The sequence below is a fragment of the Lepisma saccharinum genome, chromosome 24 (genome assembly GCF_977018435.1).
Source record: "Lepisma saccharinum chromosome 24, izLepSacc3.1, whole genome shotgun sequence".
NCBI classification, from domain to species: domain Eukaryota; kingdom Metazoa; phylum Arthropoda; class Insecta; order Zygentoma; family Lepismatidae; genus Lepisma; species Lepisma saccharinum.
This window is the reverse complement of record NC_139252.1, coordinates 53,237,034-53,255,087: the sequence shown is the minus strand read 5'-3', so window position 1 is coordinate 53,255,087 and position 18,054 is coordinate 53,237,034. Positions and strand designations below refer to the sequence as shown.

The window sequence follows — 18,054 nt, the reverse complement described above, 5'->3', positions numbered from 1 at the left end:
ATATCAACCCGTAGTAGCTCAAACTTTAAGTTAGCTTGTAATTTTTAGTGCACGTATGTAACTGTGATAAGCGCTGGATAATTTTTGAACTTATGTTAGTGGTCGAAAGGAACAGTTAAGAAATTTTATTTGTATGCATGTGCTGCCATCTGTTGTTTTTATCCAAACTAGTTGAGCGTGCAGTACAGCGAACATTTTCATGCAGTTGGTAAAGGAATGAATTTGCTACTCTATACAGGGTGAGGCGAAAGTCAGATTATATAGAAGAATGGCAACCACGGTTGCCCGGCATAACACCTCTGGAGTTTTACTTGCGGGGATACGTAAAGGTCATCGTGTACTTAAGAACTTGAACCATCTTAAATAAAGAACCACAGAACTACCTGATTTTCCCGACCACGTCTTGTACAGTGGGATCCATGAGTATTACCGTGCAAATTGTCCATGACTATTTTCATTAATTTTTATCTCGCATCCTATTGTGTTTTTAAGCGATGGATTTTTATGTATGCTGGTGCAGAAGTTGTCAACAGCTTGTTTTGAGTTTTCTTTTAATTCTTGTAGCTGTTAATGGGTCAAATAAAGTAAAAAAAGTGCACGAACATGGTGATGGACAATTTGCACGGTAATACTCATGGATCCCACTGTACAGTCAAAGATAATGGTACGCAAATTGTCCACCACTATTTTCATTACTTTTTATTCTACATCCTGTGTTGTTTTAAGGAACGAAACTATGTTGGTTCGAATCAGGCATTGCCCTCTGCTTATTGACGTCATTATTTCAATTCATTGTCATCACATGGTGTAATTCAGACCGAATGAAACTGGTGGTGGACAATTTGCCTACTGTTTCTTTCGCCGTTGGGTGTACAACGACAAGCGACGATTTGAAGCATACATTCTACCAGTCGCTGCCCATATTGAGCATGTGCTGTAATTGTAACCATTACATAACAATCATGTGTATGTTTGTATAAACATATTTGTATTTCCTATGTAACCTGACTTTGGCTAAGATGTGCATGCTAAAATACTTCATACTTCCTTCACCAGGCGGCTGGTCTTTCGGCACCCAGAAGTTCAAGGAGATGTCAGCCACGAGGTACGCCCGCCAGACGTTCATCTACAGCGCCATCCCCTTCCTTAGGGACAGGAACTTCGACGGTCTCGACGTCGACTGGGAGTACCCAAAGGGCACAGACGACAAGAAGAACTACGTCTTGCTTCTCAAAGGTAAGAGTCCTCAATTTTCTGGGAAGAGATCTTTGTAATATTAACTTAATCAGCACCAAAGTTCTCGCCACGAAAAAAGTGCAGTCAAGTTCAGAGCTTCTCCTTGCCTCCCCACACCCCTGGCCCTCCAGGGTTGCTACACTTCTTCTAAGCTGCTCAGCCAACACTTCGCGCGTTGTAGGTATGCGGTTGAAATTGTTGCTTATTGACAACACTGTAGGTGGGTGGCGTGACCTTCACTGGACTGTTTTCGTGGCGAGAGCTTCAGAGTCACGATTGCCATTTGTGTGTTTACGTAGGGTACTGATCTGAGAACAATTCAGATACAGCGCGTGGCCATTTTACACTGAAATCATCAACAGTGAAAAGAACAAATGTTAAAATAACAAGATAACACAAAGAATTAACAAGAATAAGTCAAAATATTATTATTTTAGCAATATATGTTCTGATCCTAGACAGAATAGCTTTCTCTCTGGAAAATACATCAGCACTTGATGGGAGGTCGTTATATTGAGTATAGTCTGTGGAAGAGCGATTTGTGAAGAGTGTTGTACGCATAGGCACTTGCTTGAAAGGGGAATTCCTAGAGGAGCATCTTGCAGAGGTTTTTGCCATTCACAATTCTGTAAAGATAATTGAAATCATCCAGCAAACGGCGCTGATAGGGAGTATGTACGTGTAGATAGGACAAGAGATACGGTGTTGAAATATTGCGTAATGATGGAACCTTGTAACGAACTATAGCCAGGAAAAAGTGAACAGAATCGATTCTAGAGAGCTGAGTGGAACATGCCATAGACCAGATTGGAGAGCAGTATTTTATTATTGGGGAAATGAATGACTTGAAGTATGAGGTGAGGGCTGAGATATTTCTCAACACCAATGCCAAAATCTCGAATGTGCAAATTTAGACATTTTCACCAATGTGCAGTTTCTATTTTTTGTTGATACATTCCCATGATAACTTTCATGGCCTAACCAACAGTCACTCATAAGTAGATATACACTTTACCGATGACAACATTTATCCAATGTAAATCTTGGATTTCTCCAGGAACTTCAAAATATGTCATGGAAGTTCAGAAGAAGAAATACAGAGTTTCTTTTCCAGCGATATACCTCTTACTACACTTTCTCTTAGGAACCTGTGGACAGGCACGTAGCCAGGGAAGGGGCCCGGGAGGCTGAAGCCCCACTCGAAATCCTACAAATATGCAATTTAAATAGTGTATAGCGGTAATTAATTTTACTTCCATTAAACAGCTTGCATACTAACATTAGGGATTCTTGACCCCCACTTTTCCGCCTTTAGATCGCGGCTGATAAGGGATGAGCCACCTTCAAAATAATATTCTGGCTACAGGTCTGCCTGTGGATCAACACCAAGGCAGAAAAGGGAAGAAAGCTAAGAAGTGTGCGCTGCTGCAAACGGCTGGTAGCCGTAGCCCCTCCATGCGCTCACTTGCTCTCTCACGCGTTCATTGGTGGAGCCCTCTCGAGTCACTACTTGCGCAGGACCCTACAGTACAAGACAAAATCGAGCCCTGTGAATTTTTGGGGGCTGATCTAAAGAAAACAAACAAAAAAAAAATTACCAGTGTTGTGCAATGACGTATTACATGGTTATAAATCGTACATACAGGGTGGTGCAAAAGAATATTGAGTATTTCTTTTGTATTTTTTGCTTTTTTACATTGAGTAGTAGCACTGAGTGTCCCCCACAATACCAACACATTACGCTCATGGATTTCTTTTTCTGGGGGTGTGTTGGAAGAGAAGTATTCCAAAAAGTACTAAAACCTACTTGACATATGTCAAGTGTGAACTGTCAACCTATTTTTGCACCACCCTGTACAAATTGGTTTACTAATGTTTTACTGAATTGGACCCAATAATCTTTCCTTTCTAACAATCGGTTCAACGGTATTCTCGCAAAGTTTAAATTTATTTTCAGTTTTTAAGTCCACTTTATGCACATATAGGCTAATCAGGACAGTCTAAAGTGGGATCCTAACCACTATGTGCCAACACCGAGTATCAAACCCGGATTCTCTTGATTAAAAGGCCACGACGGATTTTCTCAGAGATTCAGTTCTTATTCTTGGTCACATAGTATAGAAATCTAAGAATTTCATGGTTGGAAACACTTTCTACACCTAAAAGACAGTGTGTATTCTTCACCATGGTAAAAGTGACTAGAAATGGGTTGTAACACAAGGGAGAGTCAGATCAAAACCTTCATTTGTTCTTGTTTCTTATCTAGTAGATTTCTGTATGCATGGTTGCACAAGTTCGCTGCATTTTAGCATAGACCTATTGCTCATCTACTTATATTTTCGACTTTGAGTTAGTGCCTGTATACCTTAAGAAGAATAAGTCTTTGGGATCCACGTGCAGTCACTTGTGAGCCACTGCAAAGGCCTTTCCACCCATCTGCCTACGAACTGAGGCCATTGTCGAATTTTCTCCTCCATTAGTAAACTTGCTGGTGCGGTAAGCATGCACAGAGATATTGAATTATCATTTAGCGAGAAATTTCTGTAAGTTTTAGGCCGACAGAGGGCAAGAAACAGCTCCTCTTTACTGGCGCAAGTGTGTATAGGAGGCGCCATCTTTTAAAACAACAAAAATGGCGTCTTGAAGCTCACTTGATTAGCGTTGCAGCCTTGAGATCGTTTGGTTAATAACATTTGATACCACATGTAAAATTGAGCTGTATACAGTCTGCCCCACAATTTTATTGGACTTTAAAAGTTTTTCATTTGACTCTTATCATATTTGAAAAAAAAGGGGGAGGGATAGAAAGGTGTGTCCATTTTCAGAGTAAGACCACAATACCTAACCAACCGTGACGCGTGACAAATTTCTCTTACTCAACTCTGAGGCAACTTTCTCCACCCCCGTTGGAATCTCTGGAAAAATAACTCTCAGGCCACAAGAATTTCACTTGAAGCTTTCGATTGACAATTCGGAAAGGCGAGGCTCAGGGGTGTCCAAACTTTTCTCTCTAATCAGAGCCAGTGAATGCTTGAACAATGGGGCTGTTCACTGCCAAACTCTTCCTGTGACGGCGCCAGCATACATGTGTCCGTAGATCATTTCGTTCGTCATTTGGTTTCCCGAAGCTTTACATGGATCATATGAGTGGTGACGTCACAGCAGACGACGAGCTGGAACTGAGTCTAAACAACGGGCAAACGTGTTTTCTTCCTATCCAAATCAATGGGATTTTCCATCGGAAGGGGTAGTTTTAATTATTGTGACAGTAGTTATGAACAAAATTATGATGCGTATCGTACATCGATGTAAAGATGAGATTTCGGAGAATACGTCTATATATAACACATACCTTGCAGAGAATAAGGTAAAGAATAACCGGAATAAGAAAATCATGCATTTTTATAAAAGAGTTGGACATTAAAGTTTCGAGCACATCCGAAGCCGGCTCGAAGCTCACCCGATCTCAAGTCGGTCACGCTGCCGCTATGGATGATGGGAAACCAGCAGTCTCAGGCGATTGAACCGAGGCGCCCATTGCCTGAGATTTCTTTCGGAGCATTCGCTTTACTTGATTTCGTACTCCATGTATTCTTTACATTCTCATCTGTAAGGTATATGTTATATATAGACGTATTCTCCGAAATCTTATCTTTACATTGATGTACGATGCACATCACATTTTTGTTTCGTAACTGCTGTCACGATTCTTAAAGTTATTCTTTGCAATGGGAAACTCAATGTATTTGAATAGCGAAAAAAGCACGTTTTTATTGTTTAGACTCAGTCCCAGCTCGTCGTCTGCTGTGACGTCACACTAATACGGCCCATTGGAGCACGTTGGCCAAGCGTTATTGGCTCCGTCTAGTTCGCTACACATTTTGACACCAGGGGTAGTGCAGGTGCATCCCGGTGACAGGCTGGAGCAAGGAAATTGCGTTCAACCAAGTAGACACTGCACGCAAATGCGGTGTAGGTTCAAAAAATGCCTTTCTGCTGCTTTCGCGCTTGGTTAGCACGCACCACACCGTACACCGCTCCGGAACGTAGTGCAAACTCTGCAGACACCAAATGCACTACATGGCACCAAATCAACGAAGTAGACGGCTTGGTGTTGCACAGTATAACCAACTAGACACGAGACTGTAGAGTCAATATCACCAATGTGAAAAGTGTGTCTAAATGGATAACAAGAATCTCTTATCTCCCCCAGCTACTTCTTTGTAGCATCGTGTTTAACCCTCGGATGCATGTGTGGGGTCATTTTGACCCCACTGTCTGTTTATTTCCTGGTATTATAATAAAATCTAAATACATAATTCTGATTTTCTGTGACATCTTACCATGCTACTTCAGCTATAGGAACATGTATAAATAAATTTCTTACAATTTATTTTAAATTATATTTTTAACGTTTTTTTAACAATACCCCTCCTTTCCATGTGTGGGGTCATTTTGACCCCAGCCTGAAAACAGCAGGAAAACATTCATAAATAGAAATTGATCCTACATATTATGATCAATTACGGAAAAAAATAAACTAAATCATCTCAAGGTCAACCACCCACCCTGACATGACTCACTGCAAAGTGCGCATGCGCAGATGTATTTGGCGCGGTTCGAGGCCAACTGAGAGAAGTTGGGATGTTCCTGTTCGTGAGCTTTTTCTCAACAAATTCTCCAACCCGAAGTAACAATACAAAGCAACCTTTGGAGTAAATCGTTTCGAAGACATCAGAAGACTGCTCTGATCTGATGACAAACATACTGGCGCTGCACGTTTGGAGACTGATCGCATGGCTGCATTTCGATATATCTGGACACTTTTTATCAAAACCTGTCGCAGAATCATGGTACCCGGCGCCTTTCTTACGATTGATGAACAGTTAGTGCCTTTCCGTGGGAGATGCAAGTTCGTGCAATACATACCAAGTAAACCGGCCAAATACGGCATCAAGATCTTCTGGTTGTGCAATGCTGATAACTTTTACGCCAAAGACGGTCTAATCTACTTGGGATGACAGCCAGGAGAGCCAGTTCAAAAGAACCTCGTCAGCAACGTCGTGAAGAAACTGTGCTACACACTGCGGAACTCTGGTCACAACTGACCAATTTTTCACAAGTCATGACTTAGCTAACTATCTCCTGTTACAAAATGTAACCTTTGTTGGAACAGTAAAGAAAAACAAACGTGAAATACCACCTGCACTTACCAATATCAAGACAAGACAGCCTTGTACATCACAATTTGCCTTCCATGAAAATGAGATCCTGGTAAGCTACGTGCCGAAGAAAAGCAAGAATGTCATTCTACTAAATACCATGCATCATGACATACACATTGATGATGATGATTCTAAGAAGAAGCCAGAAATTATAAACCTTTACAGCCAAATATAGAGTGGAGTGGACGCCATGGACAAACTGGTTCAAACATACATCTGCTGAAGACAGACACCTCGATGGCCAATGGCCCTCTTCCATAATGTAATCAATGTAGGCGTTCTCAATGCATACACAAGCTACTTGTCACAGCATTCTAATTACTATTCAGGCATCAGTCACAGACGCCATATATTCCTTATCGAGTTGGAGTTCTTCCTCACATGCGGGGGAGGTGCCAAAGCTTGAACATGAAGAAACTAGTAACCGAGGCAATGAAACTTTGCGGCGTAGTAAGGCAGGCACAGAGACTGGAGGATAGATCTTCAAAGAAAAGAGTAAGATGCCAGGTCTGCACACGAAAAGAGGACAGGAAGACGACGGAACATTGCAGAAGGTGTGGGAAACCTGTGTGCAAGGTCCACAGCAGTGTGGTTGTGGTGTGCTCAGAATGCGAGTGAGGTGTATTTAATTGCCGTGTGAGGCCGGCACATTCTTCTTTTTATTTATTTTTTATTTTTATTTTTTTAAAATTTATTTGTTCTAGATAAAATAATATTTAGTGCTGTATTGTGTTATCTATAAAATACTGTTTCTCAGGTCAACTGAAGTTCTGATAATTGCGAGCGAAGTGTAACTACCATTAATATGTAGAACAGTGAATTGTCAATACATTGTTATTTTTTGGGGGGGCTTAAATAATAATAACAAAAGGGTAATTGTTTCCTATGTTATATTCAGAGTTATATTTATCAACCAATATACCATATTAGCTGAACTATTTACTCTGTCGTACTTATTTCAATGCATAATTGCATTGGGGTCAAATTGACCCCACATATGTAAAGTTGTAAAAAAAAAGTGACATGCATCCGAGGGTTAACGTGAAATTGACATAATATTGTTATCAGGGAATTCTTTATTTTTGATTTCATACGACCATCGGTGGATTATTGAGATGGGCAGTGCCGCCGGATCTAGATGTTGAAAACTAAAAATAAATTGTCATCAATTAGAGTTGACGATAATAGCAGAGCCCCCTTCCCTTTGGCAACTAACATTACCCTAGGACGCACTTTATCCAGCCTTCGTCAACCTAGCTCCATGAAAGTCAGTTTTAACTCCATTTAAGATGAAATTTAGTTATTTTATGCGCATCAGGTTTGGCAACACTGCCAGGAGGCAAGGAGAGAAGCATCGATCATATGGGATTCGTTCGCTTGGGAATATAAAACTTCCGATGGAATAGAAAAAGATGTCAACGGGAAGAGGGCAGTTCGAAGATGCATTTCATCAGCGGAAAAGTCGATACTTCCATTTGATTAGCCGTTACTTGATGTCGAAGTTGATTCCCCATAAGGAATACATGGGATTCCGAAAATTCTTATTCATCATATTTTTCAATCATCGTGTTCAGCTTAGTAATCAACATAAATTAATGTTTCCACTTGCAACATGGAGAGAAATTCATACTCTTGGATACACCCAAGTTTTTTTTAGTAGCAGTAACCATTCGGGCGATATTGAAATAAATGTACAATTGGTGCATAACTGTATCTCCTCCCCTTAAAGCGCAGCGACAGGGCAGCTCTAACGGGCTAAATATAGTATGCTTATGTACGAAGGGCACTAAGTTGACGTCATTTAAACAAGCTGCTGTGGGTCGATAATAAAAATAATAGAATCTACTATGCTTTGTTTCTTTCTGCTTTCGAGTATGTGTAACTGAACGGCGGGTGTCGAAATTTTAGAATCTTCAAAAATAATGAAGACCAACTGTATTACGTGAGTGATATTTATTATTATACACTATGTCCTCTCCAATAATTTTATGTTCACGTATGTTTTCTCTGTATTTAGCAGCCATTCCTTCTTTGTACTTTCGTCCAAGTTGGCTCTTTCATTGTGCGGTCTCTACATGACACCAAATCAACGAAGTAGACGACTGAGTGATGCACTTTGTAACCAACTGCTGGGATGGGCATAATTTGCTTACGGTTTGAAAATAGCAGAAATGAAACGAACACGTTTTACCAGAGCATATTATGAAAATGGAATAAATTCTACACCTCTTGGAGATTAATTCAAGGAACAGTTCCTGGAGATTCATTCAAGAAACAGTTCTTGGAGATTCATTCAAGAAACAGTTCTTGGAGATTCATTCAAGGAACAGTTCTTGGAGATTAATTCCAACAACACACACAAACTGTTGGAAAGGATGTCTTGAAGCAAACTTCAGAAAAAGGCTCCAATACTGTGTAGCATCACATGGTGACCAATTGAAATACATTATGTTTGGTTAGTGTCAGTTTGTGTGTGTGTTGTTGGAATTAATCTCCAAGAATTGTTTCTTAAATTAATCTCCAAGAACTGTTCCTTAAATTAATCCCCAAGAACTGTTCCTTGAATTAATCCCCAAGAACTCTTTCTTGAATTAATCCCCAAGAACTGTTCCTTGAATTAATCCCCAAGAACTGTTTCTTGAATTGATCTCCAAGAATTGTAGAATTTATTCCATTTTCTGGTGAAACGTGTTCGTTTTGTTTTTCTGCTATTTTAAAACAGTTAACTGATTATGCTCATCCCTGTAGCCCCACGAGTGCAAAGATAGTCAAAAAGTGCAGCGAACTAGACGGGGCAAATATTTCCTCAATATGTGAACACACAAGCAACATCTAGATAGCACCATTTATTGCGTTATCTAGTTGCAATAGCTCGCTTTCCGCGTATTTGCTACAAAGCTGGAAGTTCAGCGAGTATACAACTACTGAAATCGTCAATTTTGTAAACATCCAATGAATAGACCTTACCCATATACTTAATTTAGTGTGTCCAGAGATACCAACGTATCTGCTTTGAAGTCACCGTATGTTCATTAAATGGTATGAGTTGGTATTTATGTAAGTGTTTTCTCTTGCAGAACTTCGCGAGGCTTTTGAGGCCGAGGCTCAAGAAGTGAAGAAAACGCGCCTGCTGCTCACCGCCGCTGTTCCTGTTGGTCCAGACAACGTGAGGGCCGGATATGACGTCCCTGCTGTCGCTGGGTACGTTTCTACAGGGTGATTCGAAACTTTCATGAGATGTATTTTGTTGTAACTTTTATTTTTACCTAACATTAATGCAAAGTATATTCAACTATTGCACTAGTTGTGGTTAGCTCACCAGCCGCGTCAAGGAATGCGGACAAAATAAGATATTTCAAGAGTAAAATTAATTAATTTTCTGGATGTTGATGCAGGAAATGAGAATATTAAAAAGTGGTTCTCTAGAATCATCCTTTCTCAGTGCTCAGGTAAAATTTGATTTTTCTTTATCGACCGGTTCTTGAGATAATCGTGACCAATGTTAGCCCATAAGGTTACACCAGCTTGACTAAAATTTTCGCCATGGTATAATATCACCTTAAGACATGGCAATTTATTTGTTATAATTTCATACTCATCATCGTTGTGGCAATCAACGTGAATTGGCAGAAGACCAACGTAAAATGTCTTGAAATTCAAGCCAATAGTTTATCTTTCTCGTTTTCATCCTCCATTCCTTTTTTCTATCTTTTCCCAACTCTGTTTTTCTTCTCTTTCTCACAGTCTTTCTCTCTCTCTCTCTCCTCACTTGTATCTCTATCCCTATTTTTCTTCTTTTTCTCACAGTCTCTCTCTCTCTCTCTCTTCTCACTTGTATCTCTATCCCTATTTTTCTTCTTTTTCTCAGTCTTTCTTTCTCTCTCTCTCTCTCTCTCTCTTCTCACTTGTATCTCTATCATATTTTTCTTCTTTTTTCAGTCTTTCTCTCTCTCTCTCTCTTCTCACTTGTATCTCTATCCCTATTTTTCTTCTCTTTCTCACAGTCTCTCTCTCTCCCTCTCTCTCTCCCTCTCTCTCTCCCTCTCTCTCTCTCTCTCTCTCTCTCTCTTCTCACTTGTATCTCTATCCCTATTTTTCTTCTTTTTTCAGTCTTTCTCTCTCTCTCTCTCTTCTCACTTGTATCTCTATCCCTATTTTTCTTCTCTTTCTCACAGTCTCTCTCTATCTCCCTCTCTCTCTCTCTCTCTCTCTCTCTCTCTCTCTCTCTCTCTCTCTCTCTCTCTCTCTCTCTCTCTTCTCACTTGTATCTCTATCCCTATTTTTCTTCTTTTTTGCAGTCTTTCTCTCTCTCTTTTCTCACTTGTATCTCTATCCCTATTTTTCTTCTTTCTCTCTCTCTCCCTCTCTCTCTCCCTCTCTCTCTCTCTCTCTCTCTCTCTCTCTTCTCACTTGTATCTCTATCCCTATTTTTCTTCTTTTTTCAGTCTCTCTCTCTCTCTCTCTCTCTCTCTCTCTCTCTCTCTCTCTTCTCACTTGTATCTCTATCCCTATTTTTCTTCTTTTTTCAGTCTTTCTCTCTCTCTCTCTCTCTCTCTTTTCTCACTTGTATCTCTATCCCTATTTTTCTTCTTTTTCTCTCTCCCTCATCTATGAGGAGACGGTATCACAATTGGAATATTTACCAAGAGATACTTCTAAAGTAAAACCCTAACCATTACACACATTTCCTGGGCAGAACACGAATGCAACAACATCCAGAGTAGCTTCGATACTTATGTCTTCATAAACACTGCAAATCAACCAACAGAAGGGTGAGCCTTTTGAAAGACAACCAAGTGACTCTTCCATGTAGTACATCCTGGATTGAATTTCGCGCACCAACGAGGCTGTGGCTATTTGACCTGCACCCTGTGGGACTTCTTGCATGTTTGTAATTGTCCCTTCAAACCAGTGGCGTATAACTCAGTCCAAGATCTGGGCTATTTCACTATGTCATGTGATCCTAGGCTATGAATGAAAATCAGGTTGCCAACTCATAGGATATCAGGTTGCCAACTCGTAGGAAATCAGGTTGCCAACTCGTAGGAAATCAGGTTGCCAACTCGTAGGAAATCAGGTTGCCAACCCATAGGAAATGAGGTTGCCAACCCATAGGAAATCAGATTGCCAACTCATAGGAAATCGGGTTGCCAACTCGTAGGAAATCGGGTTGCCAACTCGTAGGAAATCAGGTTGCCAACTCGTAGGAAATCAGGTTGCCAACTCATAGGAAATGAGGTTGCCAACTCATAGGAAATCAGGTTGCCAACCCATAGGAAATCGGGTTGCCAACTCATAGGAAATCAGGTTGCCAACTCGTAGGAAATCAGGTTGCCAACCCATAGGAAATCAGGTTGCCAACTCATAAGAGATCATGTTGCCAACTCATAAGAGATCAGGTTGCCAACTCATAGGAAATCAGGTTGCCAACTCATAGGAAATCAGGTTGCCAACTCATAGGAAATCAGGTTGCCAACTCATAAGAGATCATGTTGCCAACTCCAGAATAGGCATCATCATCTCACTGATATGAATAATATTATTTACAATTTCTGATCGATTTTTCTCCTGTATTTTATTCTCTAGACTTCAGGCTTTGCATATAGCTTAGCTAGCCTAGAATATACGCCCCTGCTTCAAACATTCATCCCCATCGCGATTAGCCAAAAGTGGCAGAAAAGTGAAATATAATAAATCAAATCAATCAACCGACCTCCGTGGGGTAGTGGTTAGCACAGCGCGCTTCGACGCCTGAGTTCGAATCATGGCCTGGGCATGGATGTTCTTTGTGAGTGTCCCTTCATCAATTTCATCATATCATCATCATTCATCCTCCTCGTCGCTGTTAGTCAAAAGTTGCCGAAAAGAAAACGCTAAATAACAAAAATCAAATTTAGTGAAATGTGTCATTCTATACCAGTCACTCATTAAGCAATCCCATTCCTCTCACCGTTCATTGGTGGAGCCGTCTCGCGTCACTACTTGCGCAGAAACATGTTCTCGTTCGCCTGGTCTACAGTTAGCTGGTACAGGGTATACATTTTATCGAAAATGATGAATTGAAGTCCATGGAACGAGTACAATGGAAAGTCCATAGATTATCCAGGATTCGAACCTATATCCTCGTAGCGCTAATGTCTCCATCACGGAGGCTAGCGTGATCGTTAACGGAGGATGGAAAATAATTTCCTCTCAGCCTCGCTCATTAATGCCGTGAAATGTTACGACGAGGTGAAAGCGTAGACCATTGTCGGCATAAAGCGCCAACAGGCTGTGACGACGAGGCCTAATGCGTCACTTAATGTCCGTTAAATGGAGAGAATCCTGTGAGGCAGCCGACGAGGACAATCCTCCACGGTGGCTGGCCAACAATGCATCTGGGAGTGTCCCCTTACGCAACTTCCTCTCTGTTAACGGTATTGTTGTTTTCGTTCGCTGACTTGGGACTCCCCGAGGCCCCTGATGATGCGGAATCAACGGTAACTTTGTTGCTGCAAGACAATGCCACGCCCCACAGCCACGTCCCCCTTCCGTCCATCATAACGAGACGGTCGTCTTGAAAATCGAGACTAGAAAGAGACCAAATCCCTTCGAGACGAGACGGAGTCTGGCCGAGAACATGGGCGTCCGGAAAGAGGGGCAAGGGGGGCCGTGGTCCCCCTGGAAAATGAAAGTCAACCAAAAATTATATATTTTTCACATATAATTTCATTACAGCCACAATAATATGTGTTAATTATTGCGTCAATATGATAAATTCAAATTTAAGCAATGTTTTTTGAGGGAACAACACTATTATTCAGGAAAATGTGCCTTGTTTGCCCCCCCCCTGGAAAGAAACACCTTCCTTGCCCCTCCCTGGAAAAATCCTGCGGACGTCCATGGCCGAGACTGTTTGGTTTATTTTACTTCGCATTTGTGCTGCTTTTGGCTAGCAATGATATGATGAAATTATTGAAATTACACTCACAAAGGACACCATGCCCATCCCGGGATTCGAACCCGGGACAAGACTTTAACTTCTGAGAAACCGAACACCATTTTTGGTGGAGTTGTTATAGTGCGGTGCCATGAACGCAGGGGTTCCACGTTTGAATCCAGGCATTGGGTATGGCTGTTCGTGACACACTCTTCATCAATTTCATCATATCATCATCACTCATACTCATCTTCCCGATTAGCCAAAAGTGGCAGAAAGGCGAAGTAAATTCATTTTAGTAGCAGAGTTTGTTGTGAAAGGGGATGCTTTAAAAGATATTTATTAGCTGTTAGCGACCCCCCAGCTTACTGCAAGGCTCGACCAAGCATTCCCCCAGCGACATACAACAGCTTTAAAAGGACAGTAACAAAAGTACTTCTACATGAGCAAGGACAGAGCCTCAGTACACATGACTAGATTCAGCATGGTTACGTTGAAATCAAAACACAAAATGAGCAGATTTGAACCCAACATGAACATTTTGATGTGTGTGAATGAGTAAAATTGTTTTTATGTTTTTAGAGTGTTTATTACTGAAATATTTAGAAGTGAAAATGTAATGAAATTCTTATGTTATAGTAGTAATTGTATTTTGTTTGTTTTATTGTAGTAGATTTTGCCGGTTAAGTGGTAGAGCAGCCACAGGCTGAACTTCGCCCATGAATAAAGAATTTCTAATAATAATTCTAACATTTTCCGCTTGAAGCGCTGGTGTGACCTCACATACAACCCTAATTTTTGGATTTTGAAAACTGTGGAACAATTCTTTGGATTGAGATTTATCTATTTTTTTTTATCTGCCGCATTTTTTACTAACCGAATTTTATTTCTGTTAATAATAGTAAACACAACATGTCTGTTTTTCTTGGAACTTGAAATGAACGTTGCAAATTTCAAGAGCAGGGGATTGGTGGGTGTTATAAACCCTTCTTCCGCCCAGCATTTCTAAAAAAAACAAAAGAACATCAAAGGCGGGAAATGAGAACTGGCCAGATTGCGAAATCCTAGGGGGACAGGAGGGATTTCCTCCCCCATAAACAAACATGTCCTCAAAAATCCCTCCACCAAAAATTTCCAGGGGGAGAGATTTTGTAAAAACAAAAAAATAAGCAATTACTTTCGACTTAAAATATACTTTACTAATGATAATATCGAAAACACACACAAGGTAATTGCATGCATTCTCTCCCTCCCTCCCTTTCAAGAGATCATTAGGAACAGATGTACACAAATGAGAATATAAGCACAATAGAAGTATAACAAGAATTAAAGAAAATATTACTATGAAACCTAAGTTATTAATACAAAGCAAAAACTAAACCAAAATTTAATGCATAAACTATTTCAACTATTTTGTAATTTATAGGCATCTTTAATATATATATATATATATATATATATATATATAATGTATTTAATAATAATAATGTAGTTTTGTAGTTTTAAATATTCAGCAATTTACTTTTATATTTAATACAATTATAAACAGGCCTATGTATATCATATAATAATTTATATATACAGTTACCTGGACTTCATTAACTTGATGGCGTACGATTTCCACGGCAAGTGGGAGCGTGAGACGGGACACAACGCCCCCCTCTATGCCCCCTCGTCAGACTCCGAGTGGAGGAAGCAGCTGTGCGTGGACAACGCCGCCAAAATGTGGGTGCGTCTTGGCGCCCCGAAGGACAAGCTGGTCATCGGGATGCCCACCTACGGGAGGACCTTCACCCTCGCCAACCCCAACAACTTCAAGGTCAACTCCCCCTCCACGGGGGGAGGCAAAGCAGGCGACTACACCAAGGAGGGTGGTTTCCTCGCCTATTATGAGGTAGGTGGAACTTCCTTATCGGCATCTCAACTTTATGGGAAAAAAAAGAAAAATAATCATTTCATAGCATTATTTAGTTGGTTTAAAACCTTTTTTCTAGTACAATTTCAATTCGGTCCAATTTGAGTTTTGTTTCATTGAAAAAAGGTTGGTGGATCGTATTTAAATTGAGCCGGAAAAAAGGTTCCTGGTTTACAGATAAAAAGATTCTTTACGGTCCAGAACCCATTTACTCTTGCTGATTTTCTATCCTGGACCGGAATTTAATTTATTTAAAATTCCAGGACCTTTAACAAGCCTGGTTAAAGCTGTCTGTTCACGATCGAATGAAAAAGCAACAACACATTGAAGTAACGCAATTAAGTTCAATAACTGTTGCATACCTTTTCTACGGGTTACGTAGGTGAACGGCCACCATGATCGCCAGACCTAACACTCCTGGATTTTTACTCGTCTGATAAAAGAGCATCGTGTACGCTAAGAAAATTAAGACCCTGACCCATTCTAAAGAAAGGGTCACAGACACCCTCTCCCAGATCACCCCCACCACACTAACAGACGTCTTACGAAACTTAGAACGTCGAATCGAAGCATGCATTCAAGCAGATGAATAGTCACTATTACTGTAAACATTATTTATCAAACATGTGTATGTTTTAACTCCATTAAGTCTTGTTTCCATGATATAAAAAACTCAATATGCTGACCAAAGCAGTAATTTATTTTATTATAAAACATAAACTAAACGTAACGTTTCAACCTTCTAGCAAGGTCTTCTTCATACTCTGTACCAAGTACAAATGGAACAAGGTACAAAGCAGGACGATATATATACACAAAAATACTCCCCTCCATACTATTAGAAAGTACTGAAACATTCTAGCAGGTGGCTTTCCCTTGTCAACTGTACTTTCACCTGACAGGTGATTTGGATAAACATTTCCTATCATCTGGAAAGTGGTTGGACTCTTTATCTCACGCTCTTTTTCCTTTCTTTCTTCATTCCTCTTCCTTCTTCTATCGCTCTTATCCTTTCCACTCTTTCTAACACCATCTTCCATTCTTTGTTTAACTTCAGTCCCCCATTCCAGTTCATTGTGTCTTCTTCACCTTTCTTCTCTATTTCCTTGGCTTACTTCCATTTTCTCACTAGCATTCTCTTCTCCCTTCCTATCTGCTTAGCCTCATCCCACTCTATGTCATGACCTGTTTCTCTCGTGTGTTTAAATATTGCATTTTTCTCTCTCTTAAGTCGTACATCATCCCTATGTTGTTTCAATCTGTCTTTTAGCCTCTTTTTCGTTTCTCCTATGTACACACTCTGAAATTCTTTACACTTTACTTCATAGATAATCCCTTCCTCTTCTCTGTTTTCCTTTTCCTTGTTTGCATTCTTCGCTATTCTTAACATGCTTCTCCCTCCCTTCCTGATGCCCGCTTTCCTAAGCATTTTGCATATCTTTTCTGTGGTCTTTCCCATATTCCTTATTCCAAACCTCTTTTTCTTTCTCTTCCTCTTTTTCTTTCTCTTCCTCTTTTTCTTTCTCTTCCTCTTTTTTTCTCTTCCTCTTTTCTTAATTCTTCTGTTTATGTCCAGTCTATCCTCCTCCTTGTAGAGCCTTATTTTGAGATGTAGAGCCTTATTTCTTCAACAGAAAACTCAACTACTAAATCAAAAAGTTAAAATAAAAGAACAATATGTAAAATACCTTATACCTTCTGCCTTAATTTATAATAATACATGAATTTTTATGCAAATAGATTATTCACTCACAAGATAAAATTACAGCATTGTATTTAATTTTAAAAATTGAGGCTCAGAGGCACTTTCACGTGGAATACCCCACATATTTGTTTTCCTATGTAACCTGGGTTGTCTCTCTTCGTTACAGGTTTGTGACGTTCTCAGAAACGGCGGCGCCTACGTTTGGGACGACGAAATGAAGGTTCCGTACGCCGTGCGCGGCGACCAGTGGGTGGGCTTCGACGACGAGAGGTCCATCAGGCACAAGATGAAGTGGGTGAAGGAGAACGGGTACGCAGGGGCCATGGTGTGGACCGTGGACATGGACGACTTCTCTGGCACCGTCTGCGGAAATGACGTCAAGTATCCTCTGATTAGCGCCATGAGGTAAGTGCTGCTCTGGGAAATGAAGTGCATGAGCTTCAAAGGGTCTGTCCGAAACGTCCAAAAACATTGCTTGAACTAGGTACGGTCCTGTGGGAAGCAGGCCCGTAGCCAGGCAGGGGAAAGGGGGCTCAGCCCCCTTGAAACTGCAGTCAGCTCCTCCCGGCACCGCCTTCAGCCCCCTTGATATTAGGCGAAACTATTTTGTGTAATTTGTTTGCAGTGAAGAGTGAAAATGTAGACAGCAGATACTATTTTGCTCACAACTTTTGTGAACAACAGCTAATACATTTGTTCGTCTTCTTTATAAGAACACGGGTTCGATTCTTTGTGGAGGTACATACTGGTTCGGATCCACTTTAAACTGTAGGTCCAGTCCCGATTAGCCTTACGGTGCATTAAGTGGCCTTAAAACACCAAATCAATCAATCTTTATAAGAAGAAGTATAAAGTAGCAGCAAGTATTTAGAAGATTCTCTTATCTAGACTCTAGAAGGTTCTTTCACAGGGCAGCTTCTTAACTGTACCTTCGCTGCCTCTGTTGCAACTCCCACATAGACAGAAATCTGTGACACTGATGTTATCATGCAAATTCCCTCCGCATCTGCGTCACACGTCAACAGCTCTCATGTTTTGGAAACTAAGGGGAGTT

At 40.6% G+C, this 18,054-nt stretch overlaps 1 protein-coding gene across 1 annotated transcript in view; it reads left to right on the top strand.

Annotated features, from left to right (window-relative positions):
* Cht7 (chitinase 7) overlaps positions 1-18,054 on the top strand; it is a 179,155-nt gene that overhangs the window by 132,789 nt on the left and 28,312 nt on the right. Inside the window, exons 4-7 of the mRNA XM_083110804.1 lie at positions 1,057-1,236; positions 9,539-9,662; positions 14,965-15,274; positions 17,167-17,405. Of these exons, the coding sequence (XP_082966930.1) occupies positions 1,057-1,236; positions 9,539-9,662; positions 14,965-15,274; positions 17,167-17,405 (853 nt within the window). The remainder of the gene's footprint in view (positions 1-1,056; positions 1,237-9,538; positions 9,663-14,964; positions 15,275-17,166; positions 17,406-18,054) is intronic.